The 19,968-nt window shown below is 40.8% G+C and overlaps 1 protein-coding gene across 2 annotated transcripts in view; it reads right to left on the minus strand.

Moving 5' to 3' along the window:
• Window positions 1-19,968, minus strand: part of GLRA3 (glycine receptor alpha 3) — a 131,755-nt gene that overhangs the window by 26,688 nt on the left and 85,099 nt on the right. For both annotated transcript variants that reach the window (XM_060778694.2, XM_060778695.2), the window contains exons 4-5: window positions 8,031-8,254; window positions 3,258-3,340 (exon numbers count right to left, since the gene is read on the minus strand). In XM_060778694.2, the coding sequence (XP_060634677.2) occupies window positions 3,258-3,340; window positions 8,031-8,254 (307 nt within the window). The remainder of the gene's footprint in view (window positions 1-3,257; window positions 3,341-8,030; window positions 8,255-19,968) is intronic.

Raw genomic sequence — 19,968 nt, forward strand, 5'->3', positions numbered from 1 at the left:
GGCAGCTGGAAGATCCGGGAAGATCCGGCCAATTGGTGGCAATGGGGAACTTACAAGGTGCCCTTTTCCATTTCCTGAGTTTGAGCAATGAGGTTAAGGAAGCACTCTTCCTGGAATCCTTTCCTTTCTTCCTTTCAAGGGAGTCTGGGTTTGAGGAATGGAGTTAAGGAAGCACCCTTCCTGGGCTCCTTTTCTTTCTTTCTTTCTTTCTTTCTTTCTTTTTTTCTTTCTTCCCTTCTTGGGAGCCTGGGTTTGAGAAATGGGATTAGGGAAGCATGCACCGCATACTCCTGAATAGAAGAGAAGAAGCTGAGCCTGGCAGCAACATGGGCCATTTCGGGCAAAAAAAAACCCCCAAAACAAACATGGCAGCTGAGCCCTTGCCATTATGACCATGCAGAGAAGCTGAACAAGCCAAAGAAGCCAAAAGACAATGGCTAAAACAGATCCGTGCACAAGTCTATTGAATAGACAATAGGCCACAGGCACCCGAGAAACACCTGAGAAGATATATAAACTTGTTACCACATTTCCTGTGGTCTGCTCCTGTTGAATTTTCTCTCTCATATGCATTGGATAACATTAACACTTATCACTGCTTTACTAATGAAGGATCAAATCATTGCACTGGCATAATTACAAGAACATGTGTGAGCTCTGCTAAAAATGCATATCTGAAATAGGCAATACAGGGCATATCTGATATGATGTGAATAGAAAAACAGACCATGAATTATCTTTAAAGTTTTTCAGGTTCAACAAATCCAACTACAGCTGTATTTGATAGCATGATAGTACCAATGGAAATGTAATCACCAGCCAACATACCAGAGCAGTCTTATCTTGAATAAAATGCTGCAGTAGTTATATCAGAAACACACCATTACAAAGGCTCCATGAATGCATAACATTGATAAGCAGACTACTATACACAGAGAACATCCAACCCATCACAGCATTATTTCCATCCTTCCTTTCCCTTCTTGCTTCTGTAAATGTGGGAGGTCAACCATTCAGGAGGCAAACCAACTCCATACCAGATATTACTACACAAAGGGGAAAAAGCAGTGTTCCACTGGCACATCCTGACACCAGGTTCTTTTTTGCCATTTGCAATCTGGAATCCAAATATCTCACTAATAGAGCCTGCGTATGTAGCTACGCTCTCCTCATGATGTAGGAATTGATCAACAGGTTTCAATCAAAGGGGGAGGAATCAAACATAGATATGGTTTCTTTTTTCAGATAATCAAGCTTAATTGAGGCCGACAGGGCTCTTGCAAAAGGAATAGTTCCAATGAACAGACTTTGTTCTTTTTTTACATGTGGCTATCATTATTTGGCTACAAAAAAGACTATAAGTACATTTTCTGGAGACAGGATATTAGTGATACACATGGCCTGCAAGCTCATTTCTGGTTTATAAATCAAGTCTGGGCTCTAAAAGTTTTTTCAGATACCATTCAATCTAATTCCTTCAAGTTTTTAAAGATTCTACTTTATATTTCAATACCGTTCAACACTGCCAGTATTTATTTTAAATAACATGGTACCACAATCTTCCCTTCATTTGATCTCAAAGTGCTTGAACACAATGCTCTGTAGTATTTTTGTACACTAAGTAATTATTCACAAAAAGCTCAATGCGATTGGACATTTGCCCTCCAAGTCACAGTGACTTACTTGAGTTCTGCTCTTTATTATTATTATTATTATTATTATTATTATTATTATTATTATTTTACAAATGACTATTTAAAGCACAGGTTGCAATGGAGTTTTGTCTTATTGACTGAATCCCAGTGAATCTCTAGGCATCTTCCTGTGGTTAAGGAATGTTGTCCTGCTGACTGCACTGATTCCACCACTTTTCTACAAGGCAGCCCAACAGCTTGCTTCCAGGACAGCCACATGCATGAGTCTTTGCCTTAAGATTAGAACTCCTGAAGCTAACTATATCACAGATTCTTTAAGCATGACCTGAGTTCCACTGTGAACAAGTAAGAAAACAAGGGGATATTGTGATTTCTTTTACATTCCACTTCTTTTCAGTCTAACTGGAAGATTATTGCTCATAAAGATCTGACACATTGCACATTATGGCTTTTTCCTTCTCTTCCAGTGTCAGCAGAACATCCAATTTAACTAACAGTAGAAACAAATATAGTTATTTCAAGGGAAAAGGTTTGAAAAAAAGAAACAGAAGCACTTTCTCTCTCTACAGTTTGTGAATTCTATTCAAATTTGTTTGTTTATGTCCTTTCAACTGGAAGGGTCAGCCAGGGCTTTGACACAATGCCAGCCAGGGCTTTGACACAATCAGTGGCTGAAGTGAAGGAAAATGCTCAGTAAAACCATCTGGATCCATTAGCTTCCTGGAACGACAACCTTTTTTCAGTCCTACTGTTCACCATAGAGACTTCAATTTTCTTTAAATCTAAATCCCACAGGGTAATGATCTGTCTGTAATGAAAGACCTCGGATTACTCTCATCTCACCCAGTATAGAAAACCAAGTCAAGAATGGTTTTTTGTAGAAAGTATCAGCAGATACAAATCAGGCCACAAAGTCATGAATACTCCCGGTATGGTGGCCTCAGCATGAATGTTGAGTGTCCACCAGCAAAACAATATGTAGGATTTGCAGCAACCTCACTGTAACCATAACAGACAGCTTAGAAAAGATGACGGTAGTGCATTATGGTGGATATTTATATTTTTAATGTACCAAACATACCAAGTTTGTATGAAAATGTGACTCTATTTCCTGTGCTGGTCAATGACCAAAATAAATGATTTGAATTTGAATATGGTGGATAACACACCAGAAGAATCTCAATGCCACCCCAGGTATCCTGTTTCAGAGCATGCCGAAATAGAAGACTTCAGTTTAGAGTGGTGGAACCATGATAGACCCTCCCATTCCTGCTGCCCATCAGAGATTTACTATTCCCTCTCCATTTCATTTAGTAGCAGTGCTTTCAAACTTGTCACCAAGGCTGCTAATGCAATGGGAGAGAGAGATGATCATTTTCAGAATGAGGAGATGAATATTTTGTTACTGGATCAGGAGAACATGCATGATGATAATGATGATCCTCCTTTTCCTCCTCCTACTTTTATGAACCATCACCACCACATCTATCTATATGAGCAAGAAACTATGCCAATGAACGGCCATGCTTCAATCAACTGGCAATGTTTAAAGAGGTGAAGGACGGTTTACCAACAATATAAAAATACAATGTTTACACTTACAGCTTTCCAGTTGCATTATACATGTTTGGACATCCATTGGGAAATTTTTGAGATCCATCGGACAGGAGAGTATTAAAGTCAGTCTGAAATAATATGAAACAATTATTACAAAATGCATATTGGATGCCTCACATTCCTTCATATTCAGATATGCAATATGCATGCATCTGTATACAAGAAAAAAGAGCTCTTGGGAGTCAGCCAGACACATGTAATTAGTAGAATATAAATTCACAGACATTTGATTATTTCAGAAATTATATGTGATGTACGTCAATCTACTTAATATACCGAGGAAAATGTTTTAAAGGTTGTGATTATGCACATGTTACTTGTGAGCAAACCCCATGAATATCAATGTGGCTTACCTGTGGTGCCACATTTTTTTACAGTATTCTCTCAATTCATTTCATGTCAAGCTTTGTATCCCCATGTTAGGGATTCTAGTTTGTTAAGCATTTTCAATATCATCTAGCTGATGCTAACCAAAATATTTTTATTGATTCTTTAAACATAGGAAATAAATTGTATCCTTCAATAAAACAGAGGATTATACTTGTATTTTCTGCCTATAAAGGTCAAAAGGCTGGAAGGAGTCAATAGAAGAATTCTATAGACAATGCCTATGAAGAACATTGCATTGGAAGTCCATATATGTTTTGTTTGAGATTATGTTCCTAGGAGCATAAATCTAAATGGCTGTTCCTAAGCCTTTTGTCAAAATACATGTGGGTTTTACATTTCAGCACAATGATATATACCTGAACTCATCAATAAATGTATTATGTCAGAAATAAACCCATATATCCTATAAACTGGATAAAAACAGAAAATATTGTTTGTATCTGAGACCTGTATGAGTTAATTATTTATTATCTACCACAACCAAAAGCATTGCTCAGAGGTTTTTCTGCTAACTTAGATGTTCAGAAGCCTGATAAATATCATAGATGTCGGCTGAATGATAGTTCATATCCTACTGTCTTTTATCAGTTAAATTGACTCGTGGTTGGTGCAATATAAGGACAGTCACAGACAAATGGAACTGTGTACAGCCATTGGGACCATTATAGAGGAGGTCCATGCCTTTGGCATGTACCCCGTTTCGTTGATCCTTGTGAAGAGGTTTGCTAGTAGATTTGCCCACCACAGTGGGTTTGCCTTCAGTATTTCAGGGATAATGGCATCGCTACCTGGGGCCTTATTTGTCTTTAGGTTGTGTATCAAGTCGATGATTTCCTGAGATGTAACTGGCTCCCAGCTTGGACCCACTAGCTCTCCACTGTCCTCGTTTTCTTGGGGAGGGTTTATTCCAGCGAACACTTTCGAGAAGTGCTCGGCCCATCTCTCTAGGGAGATATCTGCTCTGGGTGGTTCCTGGGGGTAGTTTGTTTTGTTTACTATTGACCAGAATTTCTTGGTGTCGTTTGATTGTGATGCCTCCAGCAGCTGCTTCCAGTCAGCTATTCAAAAAAGGAGACCAAAACGATCCAATGAACTATCGGCCCATTAGCCTGCTCTCCATAATAGGGAAGATGTATGCCAAGCTCCTGCAAACTAAGCTAGAATCATGGGTCAACCAAAACAACATAATTGGCCCAGAACAAGCAGGATTCTCTAAGGGGAAATCAACATTAGACCAGACTCACATCTTGGCCCACCTAGCCAACAAATACTCAAAAAATTGCCCTAATAAGCTAAACGTGGCCTTTTTGGACCTGAAGGGGGCATTTGACTCTGTGAATAGAAAAAAGTTGTGGGAAAAACTAGCAGCCCTCAACATAGACCCAAGACTCCTCTTCTTGATTAAGAAATTGCACAACCAAAACCTCTGCCAGGTGAAAGACCACAGGGGATGCCTGTCAAACCCGATCCTGGTTCAAAAGGGAGTCAAACAAGGGTGCGTACTAGCCCCACTCCTCTTCAACATCTTTTTGCATGATCTCCCTACAGCCCTGGCTCAAGTTGACGGGCATAGCCCCAAGATTGGCCCAAAGCATGTCCCCCTTTTGCTATTTGCGGATGATGCAGCCCTATTATCCCTCTCTCATGTGGGCTTAAAAAGACTCCTGCATAAATTTGTTGATTTTTGCGAGACGAACGAACTGCAGGTGAACGACGATAAAACCAAAATCTTGGCGTTTGGGAAAAGCAACAAAAGACAAGTCTGGAAGATAAAGGGCCATTATATTAAGCAAGTAAAACATTTCAAATACCTAGGTCTCTGGTTTAGCAACAACTTGTCATGGTCCACCCACTTAAAATATGCACTGGCCCGGGCCAAATCGAGTGGCAGTGCGACCAGGAGGTTCTTCCACTCCAGGGGTAATCAATATATCCCCCTAGCTCTGCAAGTCTTCAAAGCAAAGGCGATGTCACAACTTCTCCATGGAGCACCCATCTGGTTAACCCCCAATAACAGCGCCATCAGATCTTTTCATTCGAAATTCCTCCACAAACTATATGGTGCCCCCAACTGTGTCCCGTATGCAGTTCTTTGTCTTGAATCTGGGCAATATTCTATTGAGGCTACTATCTGGCTAATCGTCACTAAATTTTGGCTATCTATACACTATCAAAGTCCCAGCGACTCTCTGACTCAACTCACCTTGAGCGAACTCCACCACTCCAAATGGTGCTCAACTGTCCTAGCAAAGATCGGGGAATTGGGCTACGACAGCGATTTCCTGACCCTACTATCTTTTCCCGAGATTTTTACCCTCATCAAAAGGAGGCTGCTAGAAAGGGACCACAACCAATTGTTGAGCTTGGCAAACAAATCCTGCTCACCTATTAACTTGGCAATTCCATACACACAGGGAAATCCAGCCTTTTACATCACAGAGCTCACCAACCCCTCTTACAGAAGAGCCTACATGCTGGCTAGATTTAACATCATGCCATCGCCGCTCCATAGAGGAAGACTCAATGGCCTCCCGAGCGACAAGAGGGTCTGCCTCTGCAGCACAGGACAGCTAGACTCCATACCGCATATTCTCCTGCACTGTCCACTCTACCAGGAGCTAAGATCCAGCCTGCTAACACAAGCCATAGATTCACTGAAGAACCGCAGCGATTCTGACAAAGTGATTTTGCTTTTAAATTGCCAGGACTTTAGCTGCTGCCTTTCAGTGGCAAGATTCCTGAATGAAGTCTGCAAACTGAATGTGTAGCAAACGAGAAGCCCTTTTTATTACGTGTACTATGTTTTATACTCTCTACCATGTTATGCCAATAAAGGCTTATTGTATTGTATTGTATTGTATTGTATTGTATTGTATTGTATTGTATTGTGTACAGCCATTGTACTTTAAATGATGCCATAGTTTCACCCAGTCGGAAACAATATGTCTATCAACTTCTTCAAAAATTTCATTCTTCAAGAAATTCAATGTTGGGAGATTCAAGAAAGAAGAAAGTATGACATTTCTTTTCACAGTCCACAGCTAAACTTCAAGAACACTAGTAGTGGCCATGACCTTACATGGCTTAAAAAGGGAACTGATTAATTCATGGTGAGTCATGCTATCATTGGCAACTGTCACGATGACTGCATTGTAAATGTTAATTCCATGATCACCAGAAGCATCATGTCTCTGAATACTTGATGCTGGCAAGTAATACTGGGAAAGGATATTGTCCTCATATGCTGCTTTTGGAGTTCTCATAGACACTGCTGTGGGTAACAAGTTACTGGACTGTAAAATCTTCTGGTCTCATCTATTGTAGCTTTTCCTATGCTTGTGATGAAGAGTATGTCTCTTCCAGTGGTTGCTGATGGTTTCTGTGTCAATGGGGATGATGAATTCATTCTAGGTTTCATTCCAAACCTTAAAGGCATAGGGTTGATGGATAAGGCTTAGCACTTTGAATAAAACTCAGAATTTTGAGAATGGAAGTCAGTACTTTGGAAAGCACCTTAAAAGTTTGGATGAAACTGAAGTGGATTCACCTCCTCAGTCCAGCACTGGGCTCTTCTTCTTATACTCTTCTTGTTATTTAGAGGAACTTTTTGGGATCAGTCACTGGGAGGATGATAAAGTAAGTGTGGTTTATTCATTTAGTCGCTTCTGACTCTTGGTGACCTCATGGACCAGCCCACAGCAGAGCTCCCTGTCAGCAATGCCCAGCTCCTTCAAGGTCAAGCCAGTCACTTCAAGGATACCATCCAGCCATCTTGCCCTTGGTCAGCCTCTCTTTCTTTATCCTTCCATTTTCCCCAGCATCAAGCAAGTGTTATAACAATGGAAAAATAGATGTGAATCACAAGCCCATCATAACTACCAAAGATATTCAGAGTTACTTCTCTGAATGGCATTCAGAGTCACTTCTTACTGAAAAAAAGTTTACTGGTGACTAAAATAAACATGTCATACATGCCCCAAAATAAAAGAGAGAATTATTTCTATACTTTTTATCCCACATGGGGGCTTGTATATGCGGGAGGGGTGAAGCAGGATAATAATGTTTCTAACAGACCCGTTCCTTAATCTAGGCCAGGTTGAAATGTCTTGGAAAAAAATATAAATGGCCCATCATAGATTGCTGTCTGAGAACACTAGGATAGTTGTAGAGGGAAGAAACTTTTATGCATCTGGTGAATCTGCTTTCTCTAGTTTCTCAAGACTTCGAATCACAACATGAACAGTTCTGTTTCTGCCCCCACATTTCTCCCTCATGTATTCCTTCACACATCCTTATATGGCATCGATCATATAAATAATATTAGTTCCACTGATCCACATAAAGGCAGTTTCTTTATTGGCTATTTACCTGATTGAATATAGAACATTTCCATTTTTAAAAATTCGTAGCAACTTGTTATCTGTTGTTACTTCGTGAAAGTTTGCACCCTTTTCATTGGCAAAAAACAAGTCTGGTTTCCAAATAGAGTCCAACATAGATGGATCTAAGTCTAAAGAATCATCTGGGTATTCACTGTAGGCAAGACGAGGATCATTCCAGTTCTGCCGGAGAAAGATGTTCACTCGATAATCCTAAAGGAAAAGGGAAAGTATTTAAGCTCTTGTACAAAACATCTCTTTATTAAGAGAAGAATATGGATTTCATTAACTTCATAGTATAACACAAACCATTGTTTGCAGCAGTAATTGCAGACTTCCACTTCATAGTGTTTAGACATTGAACATAATATTGTACTAAAATCGAAACACATTAGAAAATTCCACTCCAGGAATGTGCAAAGAAGCAATCACAGTTCTCAAATACTAATAACTTGCAGAGTATAAGGTTTAAACACTGCAGTTTAAACATGTATTGTTTTTTATTGAGAAAGAATAGCATTATATTTCTGGAGTAATTTTCACTTCTTACTTTTTGTTTATAAGACAGAATGGGCATATAAAGTTTTTCATCAAGATACTAGAGTTACATTTGCGGAGCTTATAAATGTTATAGCCCAGTAGCTGAGTGCATACCTGGTATTCTTTATTGTGTTTGTCACATTAAGAAAGGAGTGCTACAGACAGAGAGCAAATATTGGAGATGGGCTGGCCTCTTGCTTTTTTTGGAAATAAGAATTTCTTTGGACTAAGGCCCCTTTTACACTGTCATATAATCTAGTTCAAAGCAGATAGTCTGGATTCCATATGGCAGTGTAGAAGGGATCTAGGACTCTGGAGACTTACATGGCCATAGAAATCCCTGCTTGTCCACAGAAACCCAATGATAAATCTGCTCTAGTGTTGCCATGAGTTGAAATAAATTGGAAGCACCACGCAACAGCAGCAACAACAATAATGGCAATAATAAAAGATGCTTTGAAGTTTATTGCAAATTTTAGTGACCTCTCTCTTTTACTGGATCACTATATATTAATTAATTATGAATTTCACTTGATAATCTTGAGCATGCCCCATTTAATCTACATAACCAATCACAAAGGTTTGTTGTGAGATTTTTTTTTAAAAAAAGTATATATGTTTGTGATGGTGGGAATACTCTGAGCCTCTCTAAGGAATGAAAATGGAATCAGTAAAAGCTTTTTATTTATTTATTTTGATCAACTAATCAAGCTGACTTGTTTTAAACTGTGCTTGGTGGATAATCCTATGATTTGTAGTATATTTATTATCAGAATTCTTCATACTTCCTTCAAGGCATATTGATATCTTCCCATAAATGACTACTCAGAAGTAGGTTCCATTATATGCATTGGAACTTACTCTCAGAGAAGTTGGAATAGGATTGCCATTTTCACAATGCAAATCCTTTCAAAGAGGATTACAAGAAAATATAGGAGCAAAAACGTAATAACATAATATAAAGGAAAACCAAGATGGAGAGAAGTCTGTTTGGGATGGTTAGGGTTTTCTTTCACTGCATCTCTTGCTCTCCTGTCTCTTCCTAGAAGGAAAGTTGTGATCCAAGGGAGACAACAGGATGCTCCAAGTAGAACAGGAGCAGATGCCTGTTTCTAATTATTATTTTTTTACATATGTTTCCAGTGCTTGTTTGTTTATTTGCTTACTTGTTAACATACACTGCACATTATTCAACATCTTCAGCCTAACTAAATATCTCTGTCCAAATAACTCAGTGCCCTTACAGACAGGACTTATATCCCAGGATCTGATTCCGGGTTTTCTGTCTATCCCAAATTATCTGGCAGTGCAGACTCATATAATCCAGTTTAAAGCAGAAAATCTGGGGTCAGATCCTAGGATATAGGGTCTGTCTGGAAGGGCCCTCAGTAGTAAAGACTTCCCCACAATTTTCTCCTTTGAAGCAGCAACAAGTAACTTTTATCACTTTTCTTAAAGCTGTGTGAAAATTTTAAAAACTGTTCCATTTTGCAGGTTGAGACTTATTCTGTACTGAAGTGGCATGTGGCTTTTGCATGGAAAACTGCACTTCTTCCATAGGAAGAGCATTTTATGCACATAGAATAATATTTCCATGCACAAATATTATTTATTGCAGAGAATAATGCTAAAGAATGACCACATGCAATTTTTACATAGAATAAGTCCCAAACTACAACAATTCTTCTTTGTCTGGCCTTTTGATTTTGATGGAAGAAGCAAAAGGTAACAAATGACAGAGGAGAGAGAAGGCCAAAAGAGAATCATGAAATATGAGCAAATGCAATTATGCATGAAAGAGGGAGAGTCAGCAGACATTCAAATGTGACTCGCTCAGGTGACATATTGTTGGGCAGTTGTATTTGAGTCATCCAATATGTTGCTGAGAACCAAGAATCATGTTTATTTTGGTCCTCTGATATTGAGAGGATTAAGTCCACTTGCCAACCAAGACAGCCTGTAAGCTGTTAGAAGCACATTGTCTTCTTGGGAAGTGGATAGAACTCAGTACTGAAATATTTTCTATGCTAATAGGTTTGGGGGAAAATATTTATTGCATTAAGAGAAAAAAAGAAGTCAAATAAAGACAATTTGGTCTAGTGATCAGAAAGGGTGAATCATAAACTAAACTCCCAGTTCCCATTCTCTTCTACATTCTATGGCTGAATAGCACAGGAGTGAAATTATCTCCAGAGTTGTTTATTTCCTCACCATTCTAACATCTTTTACAAGAAATATGGAGATCACAAATTGTATATACGATCTTGTAAAAGTGAAGGAAGAGTGTAGTTTTCTGTGTTCACACACTAATGATCTGATGTAAACAGCATACTACGATCCCTATATCAATTGAAAATATGCTTCAAGATCAACCCAATCCCTATGGATACTTGAAACCATGTATATTTTATGTATTCATTCATTGATTTACCCTATTTATACCCTGCCTTTCTCTTCCCCGAAGAGGACTCAAGGAGGCTTACATATAGGCAACTGTTCAATGCCTCAGAACATATACAATCCTATTAAATATTAAAATCACAAATACAAGTATAATAGCGAACACTATATTTTGTCTATGCCTGAGCCAAAATCATAGAATAGCACTAGAGACCTAGCGGCCCCTAGAATGAATAATTTTTGGAGTGTTGTTAAGTGAAACCATAATATTGACCTCATGGGACCCATCCAGACAGTACTTTTATCTACTGCAATAAAGGAGGGGCTGTCCAGACAACATTCTGGACAGTCCCAAATTAATTTGCTACAAACTAGGAAAACCCTGGTTTGTAGTGAAATAATTAGATAGTGGGTTTATTCTATGGTTTCTTGAAAGTCATGGATTAAACCCAATATTTCCAGTATTCTGCAGTCCAGACAGTATTCCCACAGTTTTCCGAGCTAAATTTTATTCGCCCCCCTCCCCCCCTTTTCTCCTGGCACATCATTTGTATGTGCCAGGAGAACTCTGGCAGTCATCCCAGGGAGGCTGGGTGAGTTCTTTTCTTTTTTTACTCAGTTTACGGGGGGTTCGGGGAGGGGGGTTAGTCTCCTGATACTGTACTGGGAAGTCGCAGTACAACATCTGGACACCCACCCCTGAAAACATGCAGTTTCTTGGGTGGGTGCAGGCAGCCTCCCAGAAACACCTGTGTTTTCTAAACGCGGATGCTTCTGGGATAAAAGGCTGTCTGGATCCGCCCATGGACAAGATCAACTACACCCAAGAGTATTGAAGGAACTAGCGGAAGTCATATTGGAACCATTGGCAATCATTTTTGAGATGTCTTGGAGAACGGGAGAAGTTCCAGTAGATTGGAGGAGGGCCAATGTGGTCCCAGTCTTCAAGAAGGGAAAAAAGGATGACCCAAACAGTTACCGTCCGGTCAGCCTCACGTCAATACCAGGCAAGATTCTGGAAAACATTGTTAAGGAAGTGGTCTGCAAACACTTAGAAAAAAATGTGGTCATTGCTAATAGTCAACACGAATTTATCAAAAACAAGTCATACCAGACTGATCTCTTTTCTCGATAGAGTTACAAGCTGGGTAGATGCGGGGAATGCCGTGGATGTAGCGTACCTGGATTTCAGTAAGGCTTTCGACAAGGTCCCCCATGACCTTCTGGCAAACAAACTAGTCCAATGTGGGCTAGGCAAAACTACGGTGAGGTGGATCTGTAATTGGTTAAATGGACGAACCCAGAGGATGCTCACCAATGCTTCCTCTTCATCCTGGAAAGAAGTGACGAGTGGAATGCTGAAGGATTCTGTCCTGGGCCTGGTCCTGTTCAACATCTTTATTAATGACTTAGATGAAGGGTTAGAAGGCATGATCATCAAGTTTGCAGATGACACCAAATTGGGAGGGATAGCCAATACTCCAGAGGACAGGAGCAGAATTCAAAATGGTCTTAACAGATTAGAGAGATGGGCCAAAACTAACAAAATGAAGTTCAATAGTGATAAATGCAAGATATTCCACTTAGGCAGACAAAACGAAATGCAAAGATACAGAATGAGGGACGCGTGGCTCAAGAGTAGTATGTGTGAAAAAGATCTTGGGGTCCTCGTGGAAAACAAGTTAAACATGAGCCAACAATGTGATGTGGCGGCAAAAAAAAAAAAAAGCCAATGGGATTTTGGCCTGCATCAATAGGAGTATAGTGTCAAGATCTGGGGAAGTCATGCCCTCTATTCTGCCTTGGTTAGACCACATATAATACTGTGTCCAATGATGGGCACCACAATTGAAGAGAGATATTGACAAGCTGGAATGGGTCCAGAAGAGGGCAACTAAAATGATCAAGGGTCTGGAGAACAAGCCCTATGAGGAGTGGCTTAAAGAGCTGGACATGTTTAGCCTGAAGAATAGAAGGCTGAGAGGAGACATGATAGCCATGTATAAATATATGAGAAGAAGTGATAGGGAGGAGGGAGCAAGCTTGTTTTCTGCTGCCCTGGAGACTAGGACGCGGAACAATGGCTTCAAACTACAAGAAAGGAGATTCCATCTGAACATTAGGAAGAACTTCCTGACTGTGAGAGCTGTTCAGCAGTGGAACTCTCTGCCCTGGAGTGTGGTAGAGGCTCCTTCTTTGGAAGCTTTTAAACAGAGGCTGGATGGCCATCTGTCAGGGGTGCTTTGAATGCGATTTTCCTGCTTCTTGGCAGGGGGTTGGACTGGATGGCCCCTGAAGTCTCTTCCAACTCTGATTCTATTATTCTAAGTCTGGAGAGAGTGTCTGTATATGCTAATTTAGGCTTTATCTAAGAGGGCTTAACTAAGTAGCTACATTTTACACAACGTTTGCTATTTCTTTCCCATTTTCTAAATATCTTTAAAAATGTTAGCAAAGTCCATCATTTATATGACAAAAATATGTATTAATAGTGCAGAGTGAATGTTCACCTGATACATTGTGACAGCCTCCCCAGCTGTGGAAAGTATTCCATGAACCATTAAGGCAAAATTAAAACCCTTCTGGCAATCTTTGCACTTTTAGTAATAAAGCCAATGATGATCTTCATTGAAAACTGAACATGTCCTTGCATTTGGGAGTTTAGAGATGACCTTCCCAGCTGTTCTTCTGGGGTAGTATATATGTTCAGTGACATTATTCAAGATTTTCTACTACATCTTATGTTTGTTTGGCTTATTCGTCAAGGGAGATGACAACTGCTCATTTTGAAATTTAGTTTTATAACAAAATTGTCTCTCAGTGCACACTGAAACCGTCTGTGCAGACTAACTGTCATTACCATAATTGCGTGATGAACATTGCAACAAGCTTATGGCATCATCTGTATTGTAATTCAGAATGGTCATGTTCATTTCATCAAGGACATTCAATCAAAACTTCTTCCCGTCCTTCACTTCAAGAAGAAATGCATGGCTGGAAAACCATGACTTTCCTTGTTATACCAGTTCCTAAATATATCTCTCCTTGGCCTTTGTTTCCTTACTACCAGCTTCTTGTTTTGTCCTCTGTCTCAATAACATTTTCACAGATTTTTGGTTTTTACTATTCCACCCTCTTCCTGAAATAGTACTTTTCATTGCTCAAACAACATTTCCATCCTCATCCCCATCTTTTGACCTTCTAATTTCATTAACATTTGTTCAAATTTGTTGGATGGACAAATTGGGACGCCTGCCAAGAGCCTCAAAGAAGCTTTTGCTTTAATCTTTTAAAACCAAAATTAGTGGTACTGGATACTATGATTAAAAATATAGTGAATGATTTACAGTGCATTTCATTTCTACTTGACATGCTTCTAAAGCTGATAAAATACACAATCACTAGCACACACATACATGTATAAAACATGGCTGTTTGACATGAACAAAGTGCAAATGGAATCCCATGCCTCATGTTAGTATTTCTATTAAGGATCTTACTCTCTAAGCCACAGAGCTACTTTACCAGAGGAGGGAGCTGCTAGCCTGTTCACTGTTGTAAATCCAGGAGCAAAGACAGAAGGTAGTGTTTGAGCTACTCATCCAACAGGAATCAGGTGTGTAACTCAGCAAGTTTTTTAAACTTTCAAAAGCACATCCATTTTTCATGGAGCTTTCCACACTACTCCTTGGAATTTCATCTATTTTTCAACTAAGTCCTTGACAAAAATCAAAGCTCAGACAGAGCACAAAAAACCCTCCAAGGATGATTTCAAAAAGTGCTGTGGAGTTTAGCTCAAGAGTAACCCTCACCTCATACAAATTTTTAAGAATGGACAAATCGGGTTTATTTATAGGCCATGCCACATTCGCATCTGCTTACTCGTAAACAAATAATTTAAATAGATATTTAAACATGGATTTCAAAATGTATCCCCATTCAAAATATGCATTTTAGATGTGTTTTTAAATCTTTTCTGAGCAGAGAACTGTCATCACATGACAAGAAGTGAAGCATTTCAGGGATAACTATGTTCTTATGCTAAGATTGATTCAAAATGTGTGGATTAGGGTAATTCAGATTAGACTTTGCAAGGATCAGATTCCACATACATTATTAAATTATATGACAGAGCACAGGTAGGCTTCTGGCTCAGTCCTTAAAACCAAATACAGGCAGTCTCTGCGTTACAAACATCTGACTTAGAAATGACTTGCAGTTACAAATGGGGGTGAGACAACAGGAAGCAAGAGAAATTTACCCCTAGGAAAGGAAATTCATTCCTATAAGAGTTATCATGGTGAAAAGGTGTCTCCATTGAAGCTTTCTCACCAATTCTTGTTTCCACAACAAGCCAGATTTTTCAAAATCCAATTATCACAGGGAAAGAAAATGAGGTGAAATATTTGTAACAGGTGTACAGATAGCAAAGCTAACACCACAGGGATGTTACTCCTTCCCTATGCTATCCAAAGCTATAGATGATAGATAGCCTGAAATTACACTTTTAAAATGTACCTGTTTCCACTTACATACAAATTCAATTTAAGAACAAATCTACAGAACCGATCTTGCTCATAATTTGGGGGCTGCCTGCAGACTATACATGCAAGTTGGAAACTTCGGGACAAAAAAAGGTCATTAGACAAGAAATCTCTTCATTTGGATAACCCAGTTTGGCCTTTGGCCAAATTATGATTAAGCCTTTTTTCGTATATTTTGGGTAAAATCTATTCCATCTCATCTGCCTCTCAATTTTGAATTCAACATTTCTTTTCACCAATGGAAGACATTATTGTCGAAGGCTTTCATGGCTGGAATCACTCAGTTCTTGTGGGTTTTTTCGGGCTATATGGCCATGTTCTAGAGCAGCGGTTCTCAACCTGGGGGTCGCGACCCCCAGGGGGGTTGCTGGGTCATTTTTGGGGGGTCGCGAAGGCACCTCGGTTAGCCCCGCCCCCTCCAAAATGGCTGCCGGCCCCTGTGCCAGCCAAACATCCAGGCACTCATGGTCGGCTCCTCCTCCTCTTCCCACAAGGCTGCATGGAGTCAAGAGGAGGAGCTTCAAGGCAAAGGCGCGCAAGGGAGAAGGTACATTATTTTTGGAGACCTTCTTGGGCCCTCCCCTCCCCGTGAGCTTAGAAGGGGTGGGGGTCGAGTGGAAGGCTCCCCATATGGGCTGGCTCTTGCTGCCCAAGTTTGACCCAGGACCATCATGGGGGGAGGTCAATTTCTCTGGTGTGGGTGAACTACAACTCACCAAAACAAAGGTCAGTTCCCCCATGAAGAAGAGGAGAAAGAAGAGGAGAAACCGCGGAGGCCGCACAGGGGCTGCTGCGGCTGTTTCTCCTCTTCTTGCTCCTCCTCCTCCAGCTGGCCATCAAGGAGAAAGAGTAGGAAAAAGAGGAGAAGGGGGTCTGCTGCTGTTTCTTCTCCTCCAACTGGCCATGGAAGAGGAAGAAGCGGAGAAACTGCAGCAGTGTCCCTTCTCCTCGTCCTCCTTGATGGGCAACTGGAGGAAGAGGAAAAGAGTCCTGCTGCCTTGCCCCGCCTCCCCCCTCCCTGACTCGAAGGCTCTGCCTGTTGCGGCTGCTGCAAGGTTAGTGAGTAGACCAGCTGGTTGCTTCCTGGGTAAGAAACGTCTTAGCTGTTGGGGAAGGGGGAGCCCACAGAGCCAGATAATCCACTTCAGTGTGTATTTTATGCAGTTGTATGGAAGGGGACCCAAATAACCCAGGCCCCTTCCACAGATGAATGAAATTCCACATTATCTGCTTTGAACTGGATTATCTGTGTCCACACAGCCAGATAATCCACTTCAATGTGTATTTTATGCAGCTGTATGGAAGGGGACCCAAATAACCCAGGCCTCTTCCACACAGATGAATGAAACCCCACATTATCTGCTTTGAACTGGATTATCTGTGTCCACACAGCCAGATAATCCACTTCAACGTGTATTTTATGCAGCTGTATGGAAGGGGCCCCAAATAACCCAGGCCCCTTCCACAGATGAATGAAATTCCACATTATCTGCTTTGAACTGGATTATCTGTGTCCACACAGCCAGATAATCCACTTCAACGTGTATTTTATGCAGTTGTATGGAAGGGGACCCAAATAACCCAGGCCCCTTCCACAGATGAATGAAATTCCACATTATCTGCTTTGAACTGGATTATCTGTGTCCACACAGCCAGATAATCCACTTCAATGTGTATTTTATGCAGCTGTATGGAAGGGGACCCAAATAACCCAGGCCTCTTCCACACAGATGAAAGAAATCCCACATTATCTGCTTTGAACTGGATTATCTGTGTCCACACAGCCAGATAATCCACTTCAGTGTGTATTTTATGCAGCTGTATGGAAGGAGACCCAAATAACCCAGGCCTCTTCCACAGATGAATGAAATTCCACATTATCTGCTTTGAACTGGATTATCTGTGTCCACACAGCCAGATAATCCACTTCAATGTGTATTTCATGCAGCTGTATGGAAGGGGCCCCAAATAACCTAGGCCTCTTCCACACAGATGAATGAAACCCCACATTATCTGCTTTGAACCGGATTATCTGTGTCCACACAGCCAGATAATCCACTTCAACGTGTATTTTATGCAGCTGTATGGAAGGGGCCCCAAATAACCCAGGCCTCTTCCACAGATGAATGAAATTCCACATTATCTGCTTTGAACTGGATTATCTGTGTCCACACAGCCAGATAATCCACTTCAATGTGTATTTTATGCAGCTGTATGGAAGGGGACCCAAATAACCCAGGCCTCTTCCACAGAGATGAATGAAATCCCACATTATCTGTTTTGAACTGGATTATCTGTGTCCACACAGCCAGATAATCCACTTCAGTGTGTATTTTATGCAGCTGTATGGAAGGAGACCCAAATAACCCAGGCCTCTTCCACAGATGAATGAAATTCCACATTATCTGCTTTGAACTGGATTATCTGTGTCCACACAGCCAGATAATCCACTTCAATGTGTATTTCATGCAGCTGTATGGAAGGGGCCCCAAATAACCTAGGCCTCTTCCACACAGATGAATGAAACCCCACATTATCTGCTTTGAACTGGATTATCTGTGTCCACACAGCCAGATAATCCACTTCAACATGTATTTTATGCAGCTGTATGGAAGGGGCCCCAAATAACCCAGGCCTCTTCCACTCAGATGAATGAAATCCCACATTATCTGCTTGGAAGTGTATTATCTGTGTCTACACAGCCAGATAATCCACTTCAATGTGTATTTTATGCAGCTGTATGGAAGGGGACCCAAATAACCCAGGCCCCTTCCACAGATGAATGAAATTCCACATTATCTGCTTTGAACTCGATTATCTGTGTCCACACAGCCAGATAATCCACTTCAATGTGTATTTTATGCAGCTGTATGGAAGGGGACCCAAATAACCCAGGCCTCTTCCACAGAGATGAATGAAATCCCACATTATCTGTTTTGAACTGGATTATCTGTGTCCACACAGCCAGATAATCCACTTCAGTGTGTATTTTATGCAGCTGTATGGAAGGAGACCCAAATAACCCAGGCCTCTTCCACAGATGAATGAAATTCCACATTATCTGCTTTGAACTGGATTATCTGTGTCCACACAGCCAGATAATCCACTTCAATGTGTATTTCATGCAGCTGTATGGAAGGGGCCCCAAATAACCCAGGCGTCTTCCACTCAGATGAATGAAATCCCACATTATCTGCTTTGAACTGGATTATCTGTGTCCACACAGCCAGATAATCCACTTCAATGTGCATTTTATACAGCTGTATGGAATGGGCCCCAAATAACCCAGGCCTCTTCCACACAGATGAATGAAATCCCACATTATCTGCTTTGAACTGGATTATCTGTGTCCACACAGCCAGATAATCCACTTCAGTGTGTATTTTATGCAGCTGTATGGAAGGGGCCTCAGGGAACCCAGCCCCCTTCCACACAGCTCAAGTTTGGTCCAATTTAATTGTGGTTGAATTTCAGAATGCTCTTTGATGGCTGGGGAACTATACATCCCAACAACTCCCAAATGCCAAGGTCTATTTTCCCCAAACTCCACCAGTCTTCAGATTTGAGCATACTGAGTATTTGTGCCAAGTTCTGTCCAGATCCATAGTAATTTGGGTTCACAGTGCTGTCTGGATGTAGGTGAACTACCTCTCCCATAATTCACTATCAGTTCCCCCCAACCCCCTCCAGTATTTTCTGTTGGTCATTAGGGTTCTGTGTGCCAAGTTTGGTCCAAGCCTGTATTTCGGGGGGGGGGGGGGGGGGAGGGGTGACTCAGTGGTCTCTGGAAGTCAGAGCTGCATCAGTTGAAGGTACTTCAGATCCCATCATCCGTTGCCCACACTCCCCCAAACATATTGTTTTTGTGATTAATCACTATGCTTTAATTATGTTCAATTTGTAACAATGAAAATACATCCTTCATATCAGACATTTACATTACATTTCATAACAGTAGCAAAATTACTTTTGTGAAGTAGCAACGAAAATGTGGTTGGGGGTCACCACAACATGAGGAACTTTATTTAGGGGTCACGGCATTATAAAGGTTGAGAACCACTGTTCTAGAGGCATTTCTCCTGACGTTTCACCTGCATCTATGGCAAGCATCCTCGGAGGTGAGGTCTGCTGGAGCTGGGAAAAAAGGGGTTTATATATCTGTGGAATGACCAGGGTGAGGCACAGTCAGCCCATTGTATGCTAATCAAGGTGGTCACTTGAAAGATTCACACCTAGCCCAACTTACAAAAGCCCTTTGTCTCACCCTGGTCATTCCACAGATATATAAACCCCTTTTTTCCCAGCTCCAGCAGACCTCACCTCTGAGGATGCTTGCCATAGATGCAGGCGAAACGTCAGGAGAAATGACTCTAGAACATGGCCATATAGCCCGAAAAAACCCACAAGAACTGAAGACATTATTTCTCTGTTAGCCAAAATAAA

Source organism: Anolis sagrei, chromosome 5 (assembly GCF_037176765.1).
Source record: "Anolis sagrei isolate rAnoSag1 chromosome 5, rAnoSag1.mat, whole genome shotgun sequence".
Classification (NCBI taxonomy): domain Eukaryota; kingdom Metazoa; phylum Chordata; class Lepidosauria; order Squamata; family Dactyloidae; genus Anolis; species Anolis sagrei.